At 32.4% G+C, this 19,302-nt stretch overlaps 2 protein-coding genes across 2 annotated transcripts; one reads left to right on the top strand and one right to left on the bottom strand.

Moving 5' to 3' along the window:
- Positions 1 to 410: 410 nt before the first annotated feature.
- Positions 411 to 2,038, bottom strand: LOC110639702 (secoisolariciresinol dehydrogenase). The gene is made up of 2 exons (XM_021790752.2): positions 1,882 to 2,038; positions 411 to 1,321 (listed from the first exon to the last, which is right to left on the bottom strand). The coding sequence occupies exons 1-2, from the start codon at positions 1,914 to 1,916 to the stop codon at positions 532 to 534; spliced, it is 825 nt and encodes a 274-aa protein (XP_021646444.2). The 5' UTR covers positions 1,917 to 2,038; the 3' UTR covers positions 411 to 531.
- An 8,052-nt stretch (positions 2,039 to 10,090) lies between these two features.
- LOC110639700 (short chain aldehyde dehydrogenase 1) lies at positions 10,091 to 18,180 on the top strand. Its single transcript, XM_058144752.1, has 2 exons — positions 10,091 to 10,175; positions 17,281 to 18,180. The coding sequence occupies exons 1-2, from the start codon at positions 10,091 to 10,093 to the stop codon at positions 18,129 to 18,131; spliced, it is 936 nt and encodes a 311-aa protein (XP_058000735.1). The 3' UTR covers positions 18,132 to 18,180.
- Positions 18,181 to 19,302: the final 1,122 nt, after the last annotated feature.

The following is a 19,302-nucleotide window of genomic DNA, read 5'->3' as shown; positions in this document are numbered from 1 at the left end:
TCGAAACCGAATCGTGGCCATCCCTAGATTAAGTTCCTACTTATAAATATTATATTGAATTAGATATTATTGAATTGAGTTCCCTTGGAATATGCATGATATTATTTATGTGAGATTAGTTGGAGATTGAATTTATCTCTTGAACGTGATATTTATATTCTCTAAAAAAGACTATTTATTTATATAACTATATATGCTAATGTAAATTATGAGTATGGTTGAAAGAAGGGACCATCTCGAGAAATTAAATCAATGAAAAAAATAATTTTCAATATGTAATAACTAACAGAGTAGAAAAAGAAAATAATTTCATAAATAATAAATGTGTTATTTTTCTTTTGTTTTATATATTATATGATTGTATAATTATGTATGTGCCTTAACTCGTAAGCTTAAGAATCGTACATATATAACATAACCAATCTCAAAATACCATGTGTTATTTCTATCAAGGAGAACTTGAAAGCCAGAGGGCAGCAGATTGAAATAGTGTTGTACATCTCTTCAATAAGAAGAATAAGCTATGGTAAATTAAGAATCTGGGTACTGGAACATGTGGAATGATGGGTTATGAATGGTAAATCCCCCATCAATAAAAAGATTATGCCCACTAACATATCTACCCTCATCACTAGCTAGATATAGTGCAGCATTGGCAACGTCTTCTGCCTTAAGCGTCACACCCTTCAAGTTACTAACTGAATTCATCACATTCTCTAGTCCCTCGTCGTCAAGCCCAGCAAATTTTGTGGCTAAAGGCGTAGCAAACCCATAAGGGGACAAGCAATTCACTCTGATCCCAAATTGCCCAAGTTCAACTGCTGCATTTCTTGTAAGCCCTAAAACAGCATGCTTTGAGCAACAGTATGCATGAGAGGCTGTAGCACCTACACTTGAGCTCACACTAGCCGTGGAAATAATGCTGCCTCTACGTGCCGGAATCATGACACGGGCGGCGTGTTTAATACCGAGGAAAACTCCAGTCACATTAATGCTAAGAACGCGCTCGAAATCGGCCTTTTCATTGTCGATTATTCGAGGTTTGTTCTCATCAGCAATGCCTGCATTGTTGAACATTATGTCAAGCTTGCCATAGGTAGCAACTGCTTTGTCTACTGCATTTTTAATATGGGCCTCATCGGTAACATCGCAGTGGGTGTAGGTGGAGTTTGATGGGCCTAGGGCTTGAGCCACCGCATGGCCTAATTCGTCTTGGATGTCTGCAATCACAACTTTGGCTCCGTGATGGGCAAAGACTTTGGCGGTGCATTCGCCAATTCCACTTGCACCTCCTGTGACTAGGGCTACTTTTCCCTCTAGCCTTCATCAACATGTATATCAAAATACAAAAAAATATACGAGTTCTTGTGGCATTAATTCAAAAATTAAATATTTATTTATAATTTAAGAATTAATAAAAAAAAATACTCTAGTCGTTTCCCTCTATTTATTTAATAAAAATATATCTAAATATATTTAATAAGCTATTTTATTTAATTATATATATAAATATATACACTTTATTTTTTTTCTTTCTATTTATTTTTTCCAATTTTTTGCTATATATATATATATATATATATATATATATGTAAGGCACTGATCTAGTAACTAAACAGATTCCATAGCAATTAACAGATTGAAAGCACTGATCTAGTAACAAAATAGATTTCATAGCAATTAACAGATTGAAAGAACACAAATGATCATCGATTCAATAACAGACTCGTAAACGATTCATCAGAAAACAACCACCGCGGGAGGCGGTGTTCATAGGTGGTTAAGCCACCAGCCGCGAGTGCCACAATCATCATCAAGGAAAGAAAAAAATAAAAGGAGAAGAAAAAGAAACATGAGATGATGAAGTTTAAAGTGACTTACCGTTTTGCAACTGCAGAGATTAATGAAGCCGCCATAGATAACTCTCTCTCTCTCTCTCACTCATACACAGACAGAAGGAGCTTAGTGAAGAACATATATTAGATCGAAAATGCCAAGCATTTAATTTAATAATGTAAGACAACTTTCTTTTTTGTTTTTTTTTTTTAAATATTAAAAATAGTGTTCGGTTGCGTGCATCTAAGTCTCAATCGAAATTGACAACTAATCAACTCATGTCTATGTGTATGGAGATAAAATCTCTGTAGAGTAAACTTAATTTTTTACTTTCTTAAAAAAAAAATTATTTTTTTCCATTAATCTTATATAGTTCTAATTTGTAAATTATTTAACGATATCTCCAAGAAAATCAAACATTAATAGGTTATTTATTAATTAAACTAATTTATTAGATAATATTTTTTTATATTATGCACCCAAAAGTAAAGACAAAAGCAAAGCGTCAACAAGTTGTCCGGTCGGCCATTTTTGCGGGTGTATGATTACATCATATGACATTAACACTATTTTCTTATTTGTTCAAAAAAATTATTTTCTTAATTAATCTGAATTTTATATGATAATTAAACTCACAAAATATTTATTTTAAAAAATTATTGATCATTAATCACAATCCTAATAGTTTAATAAAATCTCTTAATTTATTTCAATTAATGTATTCATGATTAATTTTGTATAATTTAACTGTATTATCACTTATAAATATTATATAATAATTTAATTTAACAAACTGTATAAAAAGAAATTCTTGTCATTGGTTGGTGATACTGCTGCTACTGTGTCACCTTTGCTTGTGCAGCCTCTATTTTTTTTTTTTTTTAATGCAGAAATGGGAGTAACATGGATATATATACACTCACGAATGTGCTTTGGGGCTTGCTCTTCCAATCTGTGAAGGATCCAAAAACATCACCTCCCTGCAAAAATGAGAGATTCCTCATTTGTTTTCTTCTAACCTCTAAAATTTATTATAATTTTTTCTTATTTAATTTTAATTAAAATTAAATTTAAAATTTTATAATTTAAAAATAATTTTAATATTATTAAATTAAAACTCATTCATTATTATTATAATTTTATTTCATGTGGCTAGTTTTTTTATAGGATTATGATGGAAATTCATATTACCTATATGAATCAATTCGATGGAATTTTTTTTTATTTTTAAAATTAAAAAAAAAAGGAAAGTATGACCATGTATATATTAATTGACAAAAAGGCCAAAGGAGCAAAGTGGCCAACTTTATTAAATATGAAGGGTGTGCTGCTTTTACTCATGAACCTTTCCATAAATATGAAAAATTAGGATTAAAGGGAAGGAAGCATATATATATATATATATATATATATATATATATATATATATATATATAATCAAAAGAATAAGTACTTATTGTTTAGCAAAATACTAGAATAATAATTAAATTTAAATCACGAGATATCATATTTTTTAGAATGATTTTCTTAAATAGGATGAGATAGGTTAAAATTCTGCTATATAAATTTAAATTAATGAATTTACTTTCTAATAAAACTATCGTAACTAATAATGAATTAATTCTAATGGCTATATAGATACACTTTTTAGTAAATTTTTCAGATATTGTTGATTTCAATAATAGTAACTTAAATATTGATGAATCAATTTCGTAATCTCAGTTACTCAAGCTAGTTATCTGCATATTCTCCAATTTTATTATAAGATTGAAGAAAATGTATTTATAATTATTTCACATAATAAAGAAGGGCCTAGAAATGTGAGTGAGCCTCTCACATACCTTGCAAAGAACAAAAGGGTTAAGGTAATAGAAAAGATGATGAAGTTGATGAAATCAAACCAAATTTTAAAATTGATTGATTTATCTATTGGACAGATTAAAAAGCTACAGCGAATAAATATGTTCTCAAAATCAAACATAATGGATAATGGCGTCCGGTTATTATCACTCAATGTCTTTAAATTTTACGGCTAATTTCATTAAATTCTCTTAATTTTATTTTATGTTTTTTAAATCATTTAATTTCAATTTAGATAACATTAAAGTCATTGTAATAAGATATTACAAAGTTTCAAGTTAATATGGCTAATTTTCACTCATAGTAATTTGAATTTTGGTATTTTTTTAATACTGTCACTTAACTTTAATTTTTTTTTCTTAAAACTCCCTCAACAAATAAAAAATTATTTCTCTCTCCTAAATCCTAATTTTACTTCTTTTAATAAAAATTTAATGAATTCTAAATATTTACATTAACAATAATATATTTACACTAATAACAATATATTTAAAATTATAAAAAAATATAATTATTTAAATTTACCTTCAAATTACAAATAAATAGTATTACACTAAATACATTCAAATTCAATAGTAAAAATTTAAATTTAAAACTTTTAAAATAAATCTCAAAATATATTAAAAACGTTATAATAATTAAATTAATAAATATATAATTCTTGAATTTTTAGGGTATTACATGATATGGTTAGTGTAATTATATCATTCTTAGTGAAAATATTTAAAAATTTTAATTTTTTATTAGAAAATATGCAATTTGAAAAGATGCAAAGAGAGAGAAATATTTTTTTTATTTATGATAATATGTAAATCTACAATTATAGGTAAAGTTGAATAATTGTGAATGAAAATTAGTCTATATTAATTTGAAAAACTGAAATATCAATTACAATAATTTTAATAATATTTAAATTAAAATTGAATAATTTAAAAAAATTAAAGTTGAGTAATATAGTTAAGTAATAACCCTAATGGCATCTTTAGAAGTTCTTGCCTTTAACAGACTGCATTGCAAATCCATGTGATTTCCTATACCTGGATTTATGATACCATGGTGAAATGTAATGTTGAGGCTTTGATGAAACAAATTAATACACATGTATGGAATCTATTGATTGTCCAAGCCAAAGATTAATCAAAATCAAATTGATAAAAATAGTATTATGAGAATTGAAAGGCGTTAGTGACTTGAAGCTTATTCAATAGGCCATTAATTTCCATTGCTATTTGTAAATTGATTGATTGAAATGACCAAACCAACCAATATTATCAATGACGTTTTTTCTCAAGTCTTGATTGGACCCTGCAGAGAATTTCTTGTTATATTAAAAAACTAAGTGAATCTAGAATTGAATTATTAGACAAAGAATTAAATTTATTTATTTTCAAATAAAATAAAATAATAAAAAAGTTTAAATAAATGTTATTCAAAATCCAGTTTGACGGGCATTTTCTCACTTATGACTCCCAGTGATAATCACTCTATTATTAAAATAATTAAATTGTAAAATCTTCTGTGAGGTTTGATGGAAGTTCCCAAAAAGCTTTGGTGGTGGTTTATTTATATAAAAATTATTAAATTTATGTTGATTAAATATTTTTAAAAATTAATTATTTAGATATTTATTAAAATTTATATAGCTTATTTTAATATATATATATATATGATTTATAAAAAAATAAATAATATTAATAATTATTACTTAATAAAAATAAAATTTATAAATTTTTGTTAATTTTAATAACTATATAATTATTTAAATTTTAATTCATCTATATTAAATCATGCGTCTGCCCTGTTTTCTATAATAGACCCTCACATAGGTGCATCACAAGTTTGAATGTGTACAAGTCGACGGATGCAAGGAAACGATATGTAGGGACATCATTATCAGCATCACAAGTTTGAATGTGTAAAAGTCGACGGATGCAAGGAAACGATATGTAAGGACATCATTATCAGCATCACAAGTTTGAATGTGTAAAAGTCGACGGATGCAAGGAAACGATATGTAGGGACATCATTATCATGTATTTGAAATACTTGCATCTATCTTTTATAAACGATATGTAGGGACACCAACTGTTAACTGTTTATAAAGGTGATGCAATGAAGGAAGATTATTCACAAGCGCACAGAAAAGCCCTGATGTCCCAGAATATGTCCAAGAGGGAGGTGAATTGGACTTTAAAAATAATTTTCGGTTCTTGCTCAAAACCTTTGAAAATTGCAGCTAGGTTCAACTCAATTGACTAATGTGAAATATGAACAATACAGCTCTATTGACAAGTTGATTCAAAGTTAGGCTATATGCAATCAGTATACTGATCTAACAAATTATATCAGCATTCAACAGAGATATCAGTATCACGGATCGTTTTTAACACAAAGAACCAGAGCGTTATACCATATATACTAGCGGCGAGATCAAACAACAAGCAAATTATATCAGATATCAGCAAATTTAGCAGTAAACTAATTTTCTCAGTTTGCAGCAAGGTTAACAGTAAATGGTATCAACTTTCATATCAGCAAAAGCATATCAATCATAAAGTTAAAATGCATAAATGTAAAGAGCAAGGGTTGAGAAAATGAACACTGAAATTTTTATAGTGGTTCGGCTCAACTAGCCTACATCCACTCTCTCAAAGATCCCACTTTGAGTCTTCACTTCACTATTCTTCTCTTTTAAAGGCAAGAGACAAAAAGCCTTTTACAAATCTTCTCACCAAAGCTTTTACAAGTAGCTTCATACTTCTACCAAGTGTTTTCCCAAACACTTTTCACAACCAAGCTTCAATAGGTGCTTGAATGACCTCTCATAAATGATAATAATGTGTTTAAAACTCACTCTCACTCAATACAACAGAAGCTACAAAGAAGAGTTGAGTAAATAAGCCAATGACGAGCAATAAAACAGTTTGAGCACTTTGAATGAAAGCTTTTATGATTTTGAACAGTGGAGAGACTTTCATTAAGTGCAAAATGGCCAAAGGAAGGTGTATTTATAGCTTTGGAACGTTTTTTACCATTGGAGAACTCATTTGAACGTTACAGATACGAATTTCAAGAAAATAGCCATTATTTTGTCGTTTTTTGCGATGTTGTGCAGAGTTGAGACAGTTAGCATACTTGAGAAAATAGCAAACCAGTTAGCATACTAAAATAAGTAGCAAACCAGTTAGCATACTAGGAAAACTTTTCTGCATAACTTTCAAAGCTATAAAACTTTACACCAAATCATAGTCAAACACTTTTTAGGCCAATAATGATGTTTAAAAGAAAAATCTTTTGAGGGATTAAAAATAAGTATCATTGACTTTTACTCCTCAATTCTTTTCACAAGTAATCCTAAAAATAAAACTTAACTTCTATACCATATGTACCTTCAATTCTGATTTTCAATGCAGCCTTAGAAGGTAACCTTTTCTTCTTTTATCTCCTTTGATTCGTCCTGTGTTATCTTTAGAATATCATCCTTTCTTCAGAAGCACGAATCCATCATGAAATCCTTGTGTCTTTTTCTTTGAGATGCACAACACTCAATACAATGTTAGTTTGATTCTAGTTGAGTTTTGGTATCATCAAAATCTATGCTCCTTTGAGCTTGTGGGGTCAACAATCTCCCCCTTTTTGATGATGACAAAACTTAATTGAATCACCATGTAAATATTAATAAGTGTGAGTATGTATATATGAAAGTATATGTGAGAATAACTCCCCCTATGTATGTGCTTATATCAACAATTAATCACAAATAACTCCCCCTTAATAATTTCAATGAAATATTCATAAGCATTTTCTTAAGGAGTCAAGTGTGACTAAAGATACTAACTAAATATGCACAATACAAACTGTATATCATTCACAAGTTATATCAACAATATGCACATTCATTTTCTCCCCCTTTTTGTCAGCATCAAAAGATAATGGGAGAAATCATGCACATGTGTATGAATCAAAATCCAGTTTAAGTGCAGTGAATAAACAGTCAAAACAGTAACTGATATAGCAGACTAATTTAAAGTTCAGAAAAACTAAAAGTAGCAAATTAAGTAGCAAATTAAGAAACAGACTGTTAGACAAAATTCAATCAGTAAACATGCAGTATGATTGTTTATCCTTTCAGCCTAGAGCTTCGTCTGATTGGTTTAGGAGCAGCCATCTTCAACTTTTTTGGCTTGACGGGTTTATCACTCAAGGTTTGAAGAATTTCAGCAGCCATTTCAGTTCCTGGTGTCAAGGGAATAACATGGCGGTGTAACTCGATTCTGTGATAGTACGGTCTCACATCAACTTTTGCCGCTTTAGCCTTTTTGCCAGATGGTTTACCAGTTTCCTCTTTTTGCTTCCTTCTTTGTTCCTTTTGAGCTATTTTTGCCTTGTCTTTTGCAGGAGCAGCAGGAGCAGGGGTCTGTGGTTCTGCCTCAGATTCTGAGTCACTCATATCCTTCCCACTTCCTTCTTTGCTGCCTCCATTACCATTTCCATCATCAGAATCATCTTTTTCAGTTTCATCTTCTTCCTTTTCTTCCTCTTTCTCTTCTTCTTCTGTTTCTTTTTCTTCCTCTTCCTCTTCTTCTTTTTCTGATTCCTCTTCTTCTTCTTCTGTTTCCTGTTCTTCCTCTTCTTCTTTTTCTTCCTCTTTTTCTTTTTCTTTCTCTGTTTGAGAGCAGAACCGATGTGACTTTCTTGGTTTCTCCCTCGATACTTGAAATACCCAGATGAACTTTGATTTTAAATAATTCTTCCACAATTTTATACATTAACATCAAAGTGCCATCAACTTTAGAATCAAGAGCATTCATAAGAACAGTTTGAAAACCTCTAAATTTCTGTAGCTCTCCAAGTTCAATTTCAACAAATTCTCTTAAGTTGTTTACTTCTTCCAGAATTCCTTCAACATTTAGAGTACTGCTTGCACTATCCTTGGAACTAGCACCTTGTTCAAATCTAAGCTTTCTACCATCATCATCTTTTTGTAGACTTGTGATTGGGATCATATTTGTCCTAAGTTTCTTAGTTTCCAAAGGTATCCCAAAGTCTCTAAACAAACCATTAAGAAGATGGGCATAGGGTAACTTGTAAGGTGGTTTCCATTTCATAATTTGCTTCAGCATAAAGTAGGCAAGATTAAATTCAATTTGATTCACAATATGCCAAATTATGCAAAGATCAAGGGTACTTAAATAATTTGGACTGCCAGTTCTAGGATTCAACACATAGATGATAAAACTATGAAGAATTTTGATGTGTTGATGAGCATGGGTAATGCTAGTCTTATCCTTTACTTCCCCTTTAAACACTTCAACCTCAAAATCTCTTTTATTAAATCCACCAACAGCAAAAACTTCTTTGTGAGAACAGATTTTATTCCCACTGTTTGGGCTTCCTAGGGCTTTGGCTAATCTATCAACCGTCACTTCATAGACTTTCCCTTTCATTTTCACCTTAAAAGATTCATCTCTGTCAGAATCATCAACCCTTAAATTCTTATAGAATTCTTGAACTAAGTCCACATATACTCCTTCAGTGTCAGAGCACAATTTGTCCTATTTTTGATATTCAAACAAAGATTGTAAAGGAACAGAAACTTCAGTAAAAGCAGGCCAGTGGATATACCTGGGTTCATGAATGGCCCTTTCCATATGTATAACTGGAGCTTTTGAAGTCTTTTTCTTTTTGTTCCTTTTTCTTGGACAGGCTCACTGGTTCTTTTCTTGGGTGTTTCTTTTGATTTTCCAATTACCAGAGGAGCATCTTTTTGTGGAGGAGGAGATGCAGGAACACTTGCATCAGTGGAGTCCGAAGACGATGAATATGTGGTGATTTTGGCTTTGCCTTTTCCTTTTTCCCGCGCCATGACCAACTCAGAAGCAAATTAGGCCGTAAGGACAGTGAAAACTGGGTTCACAAATTTAATGATGTGAGCAGTTAATATATATAACTATTTGAAGCACATCAATATATTTCTAGCACAACTTAGCACAATGTCATAAAAATAGAACAGACAGTAAGAGATACTCGGGTTCTTAAGAATCAATGGCAACCGATTCATGATTTTGTTATATACCACATTTTTTACGAAATGTTAATGCCCAAAAAAAAATCCAACAGCACATTGCGAAATCAAAACAAACATAACAAGCACAAATAAAATGTAAAACACAATTCCATTAAAGTTTTAGATTTTATACCTGAGATTTGCAGAGACAGAGAGTGTGAATCGTTACCAAGCGCGTCAAAAACCAAAAAACTAATCCAACAAGAAATGTTTTCTTTCGGCAGATTTAGACAAATAACGGAAATAAAAAATTTTGGGGATTTTCTATCTTGAAACAATCGTTTTAATCGATTCACAGCCAATGGGTTTCGGAAATATTTAAGAACGATGAAGGGAGATGATGGTTTGGAAGGTTGCGAACGAAATGGGTTTGCAAGTGGAGAGAAAATTCACTCATTCGGGTTTTTGGAAGGCGATGCAACGAAGAGAGAAGGGATTTTGAATTTTAAAACTGAAAAGACATAAATGGAGACATTTGCAGAGAATGGGTACCGTGTATCAGTGGAGAAGCAGTGAGAAGATTGATGGTTTAGAAAAAAAAAAATTTGAGTCCCGCGCTAATTAATGTGTTAAAAGTCTGTTTTGCCCTTAAAATGCATAGAGACGCAATACTCTAAATAGAGGGCCATTTAAGTAATATGCTCTTTAAACATGCAAAATAGGCGCTCGAGAAAAAAAATAATTTTAGAGTTTTAGTACAGTCAAACCTGACTTCCAGTTTGCTAACGAAAAAGTAGGAGCAATGGTAAAGCATTTAGCAAACAAGAAAATTAGCACTGTGATCAAATTCTGCAGATTACTGTTCATATATGATAAGACCCAGAATTTTTCAAATTGCACCAAAAATATCAGAATGCATTTTTAACACTACAAACCAACACATATCACTTCATTTTCATATAGAAACATGAGAATGCATCAAAACTTAATCAAGAGCATCAATCATACCAAGTTCTCTTCTTATTTTGCAGAAAATTTCCTCATTAAGTGGCTTTGTAAAGATGTCAGCAAGCTATTTTTCAGAAGGGACAAATTCAATTTGAATCTCACCATTTTGAACATGATCCCTAATAAAATGATGTCTAATTTCAATATGCTTGCTTCTAGAGTGTTGAATAGGATTTTTTGATAGGTTTATAGCACTAGTATTGTCACATCTTATGGGAATGTGATCAAATTTAATTTCAAAGTCTTCAAGCTGTTGTTTCATCCACAAAATCTGTGCAACACAACTTCCAGCTGCAATATATTCAGCTTCCGCAGTAGAAAGTGCAAGTAAGTTTGCTTTTCTTGTGCCATGAAACTAATGCATGACCTAGAAATTAACAAGTTCCAGAAGTGCTTTTTCTGTCCAGCCTACTACCAGCAAAATCTGAATCACTATAACCAATAAGATCAAATGATTCACATTTTGGATACCACAAGCCAATGTTGTGAGTGCCAATGAGGTACTTAAAAATTCTTTTAATAGCTATAAGATGAGATTCTTTTGGACATGATTGAAATCTTGCACATAAACATACACTAAAATGAATGTCTGGTCTAGATGCTGTTAAGTAGAGTAAAGAACCAATCATACCTCTATAAAGTTTGTTATCTACTTCTTTACCTTTTTCATCTTTCTCCAATTTAACTGTTGAGCTCATGGGAGTTCCGATACTTTTCATATCTTCCATTTTGAACTTCTTTAGCATATCCTTTATATACTTGGACTGATTTATAAAAATTCCATCTCTCATTTGCTTAATTTGCAATCCAAGGAAGAAAGTAAGTTCACCCATCATATTCATTTCAAATTCACTTTTCATCATGTTGGAAAATTTCTTACAAAGAGAATGGTTAGTAGCACCAAAAATAATATCATCTACATAGATTTGCACAATAAGCATGTCTTTTCCTAGTTTCTTAATGAAAAGAGTAGTATCCACTTTTCCTCTTTTAAAATCATTTTGAAGCAAGAATTTACTAAGTCTCTCATACCATGCTCTAGGAGCTTGCTTTAAACCATAGAGAGCTTTAGTAAGCTTGTAAACATGATTTGGAAAGTGAGGGTCTTCAAAACCAGGAGGTTGAGCTACATAAACTTCTTCATCAATGTATCCATTTAAGAATGCACTTTTAACATCCATTTGATAAAGCATGAAATTCTTAAAACATGCAAATGCACACAATATTCTAATAGCTTCAATTCTAGCAACCGGAGCAAAGGTTTCATCAAAATCAATACCTTCCTCTTGGTTGTATCCTTGAGCTACTAGTCTAGCTTTATTTCTAATTACATGTCCTTTTTCATCCATCTTATTCCTAAATACCCATTTAGTTCCAATAACAGAGTGCTTTTTAGGTTTAGGAACAAGTGTCCACACTTTTTTTCTTTCAAATTGATTTAATTCCTCTTGCATAGCAAAAGGCCAATTTTCATCATTTTGAGCATCATCATATGTTTTGGGTTCAAATTGAGAAACAAAAGCAACATTACCAAAATATCTTCTAAGTTGAGCTCTTGTCATCATTCTTTGTGATGGACTATCAAGAATGTCATCTTTGGAATGATTTCTATGGTACCTCCATTCTTGTGGAATATCTTGATGTTGAGGTTCCTCAATTTGTAGTTCTTCCACATTTGGTTGGGAGTCTTCTTGAATTTCAACATTTGTGGAGCAAGGAAGTTCTTCTTCTTTGTCATTTTGATCATCCTCCACTGGTTCTTTTGAATCAAGCTCATCTTTATTTGAATTCTTTGAATTTAGAATCTGCTCAATTTCATCATCACAAGAATCTTTCCTTTGCAAGGAAGTGTTAGCATCATCAAAAAGTATATGCATTGATTCTTCCATGGTCAATGTTTTTCTATTGAAAATCTTATATGCTTTGCTATTTGTTGAATAGCCTAGAAATATTCCTTCACAAGATTTAGCATCAAATTTCTTGAGATTGCTGTCTTTGTTATTCAAAATGTAACATTTCCAACCAAAGACATGAAAATATGCAATATTGGGTTTTCTTCCTTTCCATAGTTCATAAGGAGTTTTCTTTAAAATAGCTCTAATGGAAACTCTGTTCAAAATATAGCATGCTGTATTTACAGCTTCTGCCCAGAAATATTTTGGCAAACTGTTTTCATTCAGCATTGTTCTTGCCATTTCTTGCAAAGATCTATTTTTCCTTTCAACAACTCCATTTTGTTGTGGAGTTTTAGGAGCTGAAAATGTATAATAAATACCATTTTGAGAGCAGAAATTTTCAAACAGATTATTTTCAAATTCTTTTCCATGATCACTCCTCAAAGATGTAATGCAATATCCTTTTTCATTTTGAGTTCTTTTGCAAAAAGCTTCAAATATATCAAAGGTTTCATCTTTATGAGCAAGAAAGAAAGTCCATGTAAATCTTGAAAAATCATCAACAATTACAAAAGTATATGCCTTGCCTCCTAGACTTCTAGGTGTGATTGGACCAAAAAGATCAAGATGTAATAATTCCAATGGTCTAGATGTAGTTACAACATTTTTTGATTTAAAAGATGATTTTGTATGCTTACCAAGTGCACAAGCTTTGCATTGAAATTCTTTTTCAAATTTTAACTTAGGAAGTCCTCTAACAAGGTTCCTTCTAGAGAGTTTAGCAATTGTACTCATGCTAGCATGTCCTAATTTTCTATGCCATAACCATGCACTATCATCTGAAGTCATAAAGCATGTTTCATAATTTTCTTCAAGAATTGTTAAATCAAGTAGGTAAATATTATCTATTCTAGCACCAGCAAACATAACATTGTTTCCATGAATCTCACAATGTGTAGAAGTAAAAATGACTTTAAAACCATTATCACAGAGTTGACTAACACTTAAAAGATTATACTTTAATCCTTGAACTAATGCAACATTCTCAATGCAAGGATTTTTACCAATAGTTCCACATCCAATAATTTTAGCTTTACTTTTATCACCAAATTTGACATAACCTTCTTCTTTTAAAGTAAGAGAGGAAAACTTGCCTTTATTTCCTGTCATGTGCCTAGAGCAGCCACTATCAATGTACCAATGTTACATTTCCAAGATACTCCTTAGCGGACACGAAATCGATTAACTGTTCTTAGGTACCCAAGCAACTTTGGGTCCTTGAGTGTTAGTAACATTAGGTAGGGTTCCTTTAGGCACCCATACTTTCTTTGCCTTAAAGGTTCCTTTCCTAATAGGACAAGCATTGATCACATGACCATTATGATTACAATAAAAGCATGTAATACTTGGTTGAGAAAAGGATGTAGCTTTAACAAAAAATTATTTGTATTTTCCGTATTTCATAAATCCATCATAACCAATTCCAGATTTTTCATTTGTGGATCTTTGATTCCCAAGAAGTATATCAAGTATTTCTTTTCCTTTTGTAAATTTAGTTAAATCTCTTGTCAAAGATTCAACTTTTGCCTCAAGAATTTTGTTTTTCTCAAGAAGTTGTTTACACACTTCTTTTGATCTTTGAAGCTCATCATTAACTTCCTTAAATAATTTCATTTGAGATTTGTAAAATTCATTTTCCTTTGAAGCCATACTCAAGGAAATATTTTCTGATTTTAAAGCACAATTTTCATGAACTAAAATTTTGCATTTCTTTTTAAAAGTTCTATATTTATCATATGTCTTCACAAATGCAAGTTCTAATTCATCAACATTAGAAAGTTCAAGATTTACCTCATTTTCACTATCTTCAATGTGTGAGCTTTCACCTTTTTCTTCAATTGCCATCATACAAGTGTTTGCCGCTTCTTTGTCACTTGTTTCATCATTTGATGAAGAGTCACTATCACTCCATGTTGCTGCCATTGCCTTTTTGCTTTTATCCTTTCTAAACTTGTTTTTCTTCTTCAATGTAGGACACTTTGCCTTAATGTGGCCTGGTTTGTTACAGTCATAACAAACTATTTCACTTGAATGATTTGGAGTCTTTGGAGCATATTTCTTTGTGAACTTCTTGTATTTGCTTCCACCTTTTCTAAATGCTCTTTTGAATCTTTTGACTATCATAGCCATATCTTCATTATCATCACTTGAAGCACTTGAATCATCACTTGAACTAGCTTTAAGAGCAACACTTTTCTTTTTCTCATCTACCTTTTCAGATATGAAAGCTATACCTTTCTTTTTCTTTTGATCACCTTCTTTCTCATCTTTCTTATAAATCATCTCATGTGCAATGAGAGAACCAATTAGCTCATCATATGTGTATTTTCTGAAATCCTTGGTGTCTTGAATAACAGTAGTCTTTGCTTCCCATGACTTTGGAAGAGATCTCAGAATTTTCTTTACAAGTTCTTGTTTCTCAAATCTCTTTCCAAGAGCTTTAAGTAGATTGACAAGATCTGTAAATCTGGTACTCATCTCAGCAATAGTTTCACCAGGTTTCATCTCAAATAACTCATAATCACGGATGAGGAGGTTTGCCTTTGACTCTTTTACCACATCAGTTCCTTCATATGTGACTTCTAGTTTGCCCCATATTTATTCTGCAGTTTGGCATCCTGAAACACGATTATACTCATTAATATCAAGAGCACAATGAAGAATGTTAATAGCCTTGTCATTTGTAGAAATTTTCTTCCAATCATTATCATCAAATTCAATTTCAGCTTTAGGAATTTGTACTGTTCCTTCACTGGTTTTATAAGGAATATAAGGACCATCTTTAATTATCCTCCAAGCATCAATGTCAATAGATTGTATAAAGTTTCTCATTCTAGTTTTCCAAAAGGAGTAATTTGTGCCATTAAAAAGTGGTGGTCTAGTGATGGAATAACCTTCAGCTAAGGGGGCAGGTATACCAGCAGAGTTTCTAGATGAACTAGCCATGTGTATGGATCACTCTAAGGCGTTTAATCCTCAAGCAAGAGAGACAAGCTCTGATACCAAATTGATGTCCCAAAATATGTCCAAGAGAGGGGTGAATTGGACTTTAAAAACAATTTTCGGTTCTTGCTCAAAACCTTTGAAAATTGCAGCTAGGTTCAACTCAATTGACTAATGTGAAATATAACAATACAGCTCTATTGACAAGTTGATTCAAAGTTAGGCTATATGCAATCAGTATACTGATCTAACAAATTATATCAGTATTCAGCAGAGATATCAGTATTCTGGATACGTTTTTAACACAGCAACTAGAGCAGTATACCATATATACTAACTGACAGCAGATCAAACAACAAGCAAATTATATCAGATATCAGCAAATTTAGCAGTAAACTAATTTTCTCAGTTTGCAGCAAGGTTAACAGTAAATGGTATCAACTTTCATATCAGCAAAAGCATATCAATCATAAAGGTAAAATGCATAAATGTAAAGAGCAAGGATTGAGAAAATGAACACTGAAATTTTTATAGTGGTTCGGCTCAACTAGCCTACATCCACTCTCTCAAAGATCCCACTTTGAGTCTTTACTTCACTATTCTTCTCTTTTAAAGGCAAGAGACAAAAAGCCTTTTACAAATCTTCTCACCAAAGCTTTTACAAGTAGCTTCACACTTCTACCAAGTGTTTTCCCAAACACTTTTCACAACCAAGCTTCAATAGGTGCTTGAATGACCTCTCATAAATGATAATAATGTGTTTAAAACTCACCCTCACTCAATACAACAGAAGCTATAAAGAAGAGTTGAGTAAATAAGCCAATGATGAGCAATAAAACAGTTTGAGCACTTTGAATGAAAGCTTTTATGATTTTGAATAGTGGAGAGACTTTCATTAAGTGCAAAATGGCCAAAGGAAGGTGTATTTATAGCTTTGGAACATTTTTTACCGTTGGAGAACTCATTTGAACGTTACAGATACGAATTTCAAGAAAATAGCCGTTATTTTATCGTTTTTTTCGATGTTGTGCAGAGTTGAGACAGTTAGCATACTTGAGAAAATAGCAAACCAGTTAACATACTAAAATAAGTAGCAAACCAGTTAGCATACCAGGAAAACTTTTCTGCATAACTTTCAAAGCTATAAAACTTTACACCAAATCATAGTCAAACACTTTTTAGGCCAATAATGATGTTTAAAAGAAAAATCTTTTGAGGGATTGAAAATAAATATCATTGACTTTTACTCCTCAATTCTTTTCACAAGTAATCCTAAAAATAAAACTTAACTTCTATACCATATGTACCTTCAATTCTGATTTTCAATGCAGCCTTAGAATGTAACCTTTTCTTCTTTTATCTCCTTTGATCCGTCCTGTGTTATCTTTAGAATATCATCCTTTCTTCAGAAGCACGAATCCATCATGAAATCCTTGTGTCTTTTTCTTTGAGAAGCACAACACTCAATACAATGTTAGTTTGATTCTAGTTGAGTTTTGGTATCATCAAAATCTATGCTCCTTTGAGCTTGTGGGGTCAACAAGCCCTTCTTACTTCTTAATTTCCGGCGAAATTTTCTAATCAGTTACTGGGAAAACATGAGTTCTGCTCTTTCAGCAACTTCAGCTACTAAAAGGTAAAATGACTAGCTCCTAAACTCTTATTTTGTAGACCAAATATATATATATATATATATATATAAATTCAAAATACCCTTTTGCAGGCTAGAAGGCAAGGTAGCATTAATAAATGGTGGAGCCAGTGGAATAGGTGAGAGCACTGCTAGGCTATTTGTCAAACATGGAGCCAAGGTACTCATCGCAGACGTTCAAGATGATCTTGGCCAGTCAATCTGCCTAGAATTTGACTCCCAAGAGACCATCTCTTATGTCCACTGCGATGTTACTTGTGACTCTGATGTTCAAAACGCTGTGGATACTGCCGTTTCCAGGTATGGAAAGCTCGATATAATGTTCAACAATGCTGGAATTTCAGGCAAACCGGAAGAAAAAATCTTAGCTACAGAGAATGAAGATTTCAAGAAGGTGCTTGATGTGAATATTTTTGGTGCGTTCTTGGGTGCAAAACATGCTGCTAGAGTAATGATCCCAGCCAAGAAAGGGTGCATACTTTTCACATCAAGTATAGTTTCTGTATGTTGCACGGATTGTCCATATGCATACATAGCATCAAAATATGCTGTGGTGGGAGTTGCCAAGAATTTATGCGTGGAGTTAGGACAGTATGGGATTAGGGTTAATAGTATTTCACCATTTGGGGTTGCAACCCCGATGGTGAAAAGTGCTTTTGGAATTTTGGGGAAGAAGGAAATTGAGGAACTTGTTTCATCAGCAGCGACCTTGAAAGGGGTGGTGTTGGAAGCTGATGATATTGCGCAGGCAGCCTTGTATCTTGCAAGTGACGAGTCCAAGTATATCAGTGGGATCAATTTGGCTGTTGATGGAGGTTACAGTCTTACTAACCCATCGTTTTCAATGGCAATGAAAAGCCTGTTTTCTTAATAAGATTGTGTTGAATCTGTGTGCTATGTTGCTCAAGATTCTTAATTTCCATGGTTTCTTCTTTTTTTTTTTTTTTTTAAAGGGCCAAACCACTTCAATAAGTGAAATTTTACTTTTTGTCCTTAATTTTCACTTTCAAGATTCTTAATTTTAGTGTTTGTCCTTGGTTGGTGTCTATGTAGAAGCGGTTGACATTGTGGGCCGGAGAGTGGTTTCAAGAATGGTCTTTTTTAATATCTTTTTTCAAAGATAAATAAGATTTCATTATTAAGAGTCGAATTACAAGGCCCACAGGGTAGGAATACAAATCCAGCAAGCTACAAGAAGCCAAGGTCCAAAAACAGAGGAACCTAGCTAGACTGCAGATAGCAACTAACCCAACAGCAAAAGAACCCAAGCCCATTACAATTGAAACCCTAGCAAGAGCAAGATCTCCAGAATCAGAGGAAGATTCAGCTAAAACAGAGCTGCACCATCTACTTTAACCAAGAAGGCTCCTTAACAAGCATCACCCAGAGTCTTTGAGCATGACGAACAAGGAGCTAGGAAACAGAAGCAAGATAAGCTCACGACCATGGAAATGGCAGAGACCACAAAGGAGGCTTGGCAGATCTTGTAGATAGTCTCATTCTCTTGCAGCCATCGAGAGACGGAAAAACCTTTCAAGGTGCTTAAAGTCCCAGAGATAACCAGCCTCAGAGAGCTCCAAGATCTCATTTGCATAAAAATACAGCGAAGGAACGACAATTACACACAGTCAGATCATTAAAATAATAATAATAATAATAATGGGTTTTCTTTGGTGGTCATGGAAGTTTTTTATTTGCCGTCCTATTTCGAATCAGCATATAAAAAAAGTAAATAATATAAAATATTATAAAATTAAAATATAATATTCATACGAAAGGCCCAAGGGCCGAAGGCCTAGTTACATCTACAAGTCTACTAGCCGGGTTACTAAGATACATCTGCCTTGCATTCATCACCTGCCATGGGGAAACAATCTCAATTAGAATTGTTTACTCTTAGTTTCTCCTATGCTTCTTCGTTAGCGCATCTTGGTCATTCTATGCTTATGGGTACTCATCTTTCGAAAGTGCCGCCGGCTGGAATCAACAGTTCGGCCATTCTATGCTCATGGATACTGTGTTATTCATTAGCTCTCTGTTTG

Source organism: Hevea brasiliensis, chromosome 3, assembly GCF_030052815.1.
Source record: "Hevea brasiliensis isolate MT/VB/25A 57/8 chromosome 3, ASM3005281v1, whole genome shotgun sequence".
Taxonomy (NCBI): domain Eukaryota; kingdom Viridiplantae; phylum Streptophyta; class Magnoliopsida; order Malpighiales; family Euphorbiaceae; genus Hevea; species Hevea brasiliensis.
The sequence above is the reverse complement of the archived record's forward strand: the minus strand, read 5'-3'. Positions and strand labels throughout refer to the sequence as shown.

What these genes read in the sequence shown, in the direction of transcription:
- LOC110639702 (XM_021790752.2), bottom strand. Translation starts at nt 1,916, where the DNA reads ATGGCGGCTTCATTAATCTCTGCAGTTGCAAAACG. An exon ending in ATCTCTGCAGTTGCAAAACG is followed by an intron (nt 1,322 to 1,881) that starts GTAAGTCACTTT and finishes ATGTTGATGAAG; the next exon opens with GCTAGAGGGAAAAGTAGCCC.
- LOC110639700 (XM_058144752.1), top strand. Translation starts at nt 10,091, where the DNA reads ATGAAGGGAGATGATGGTTTGGAAGGTTGCGAACGAAATGGGTTTGCA. An exon ending in CTCATTCGGGTTTTTGGAAG is followed by an intron (nt 10,176 to 17,280) that starts GCGATGCAACGA and finishes CTTATTTTGTAG; the next exon opens with ACCAAATATATATATATATA.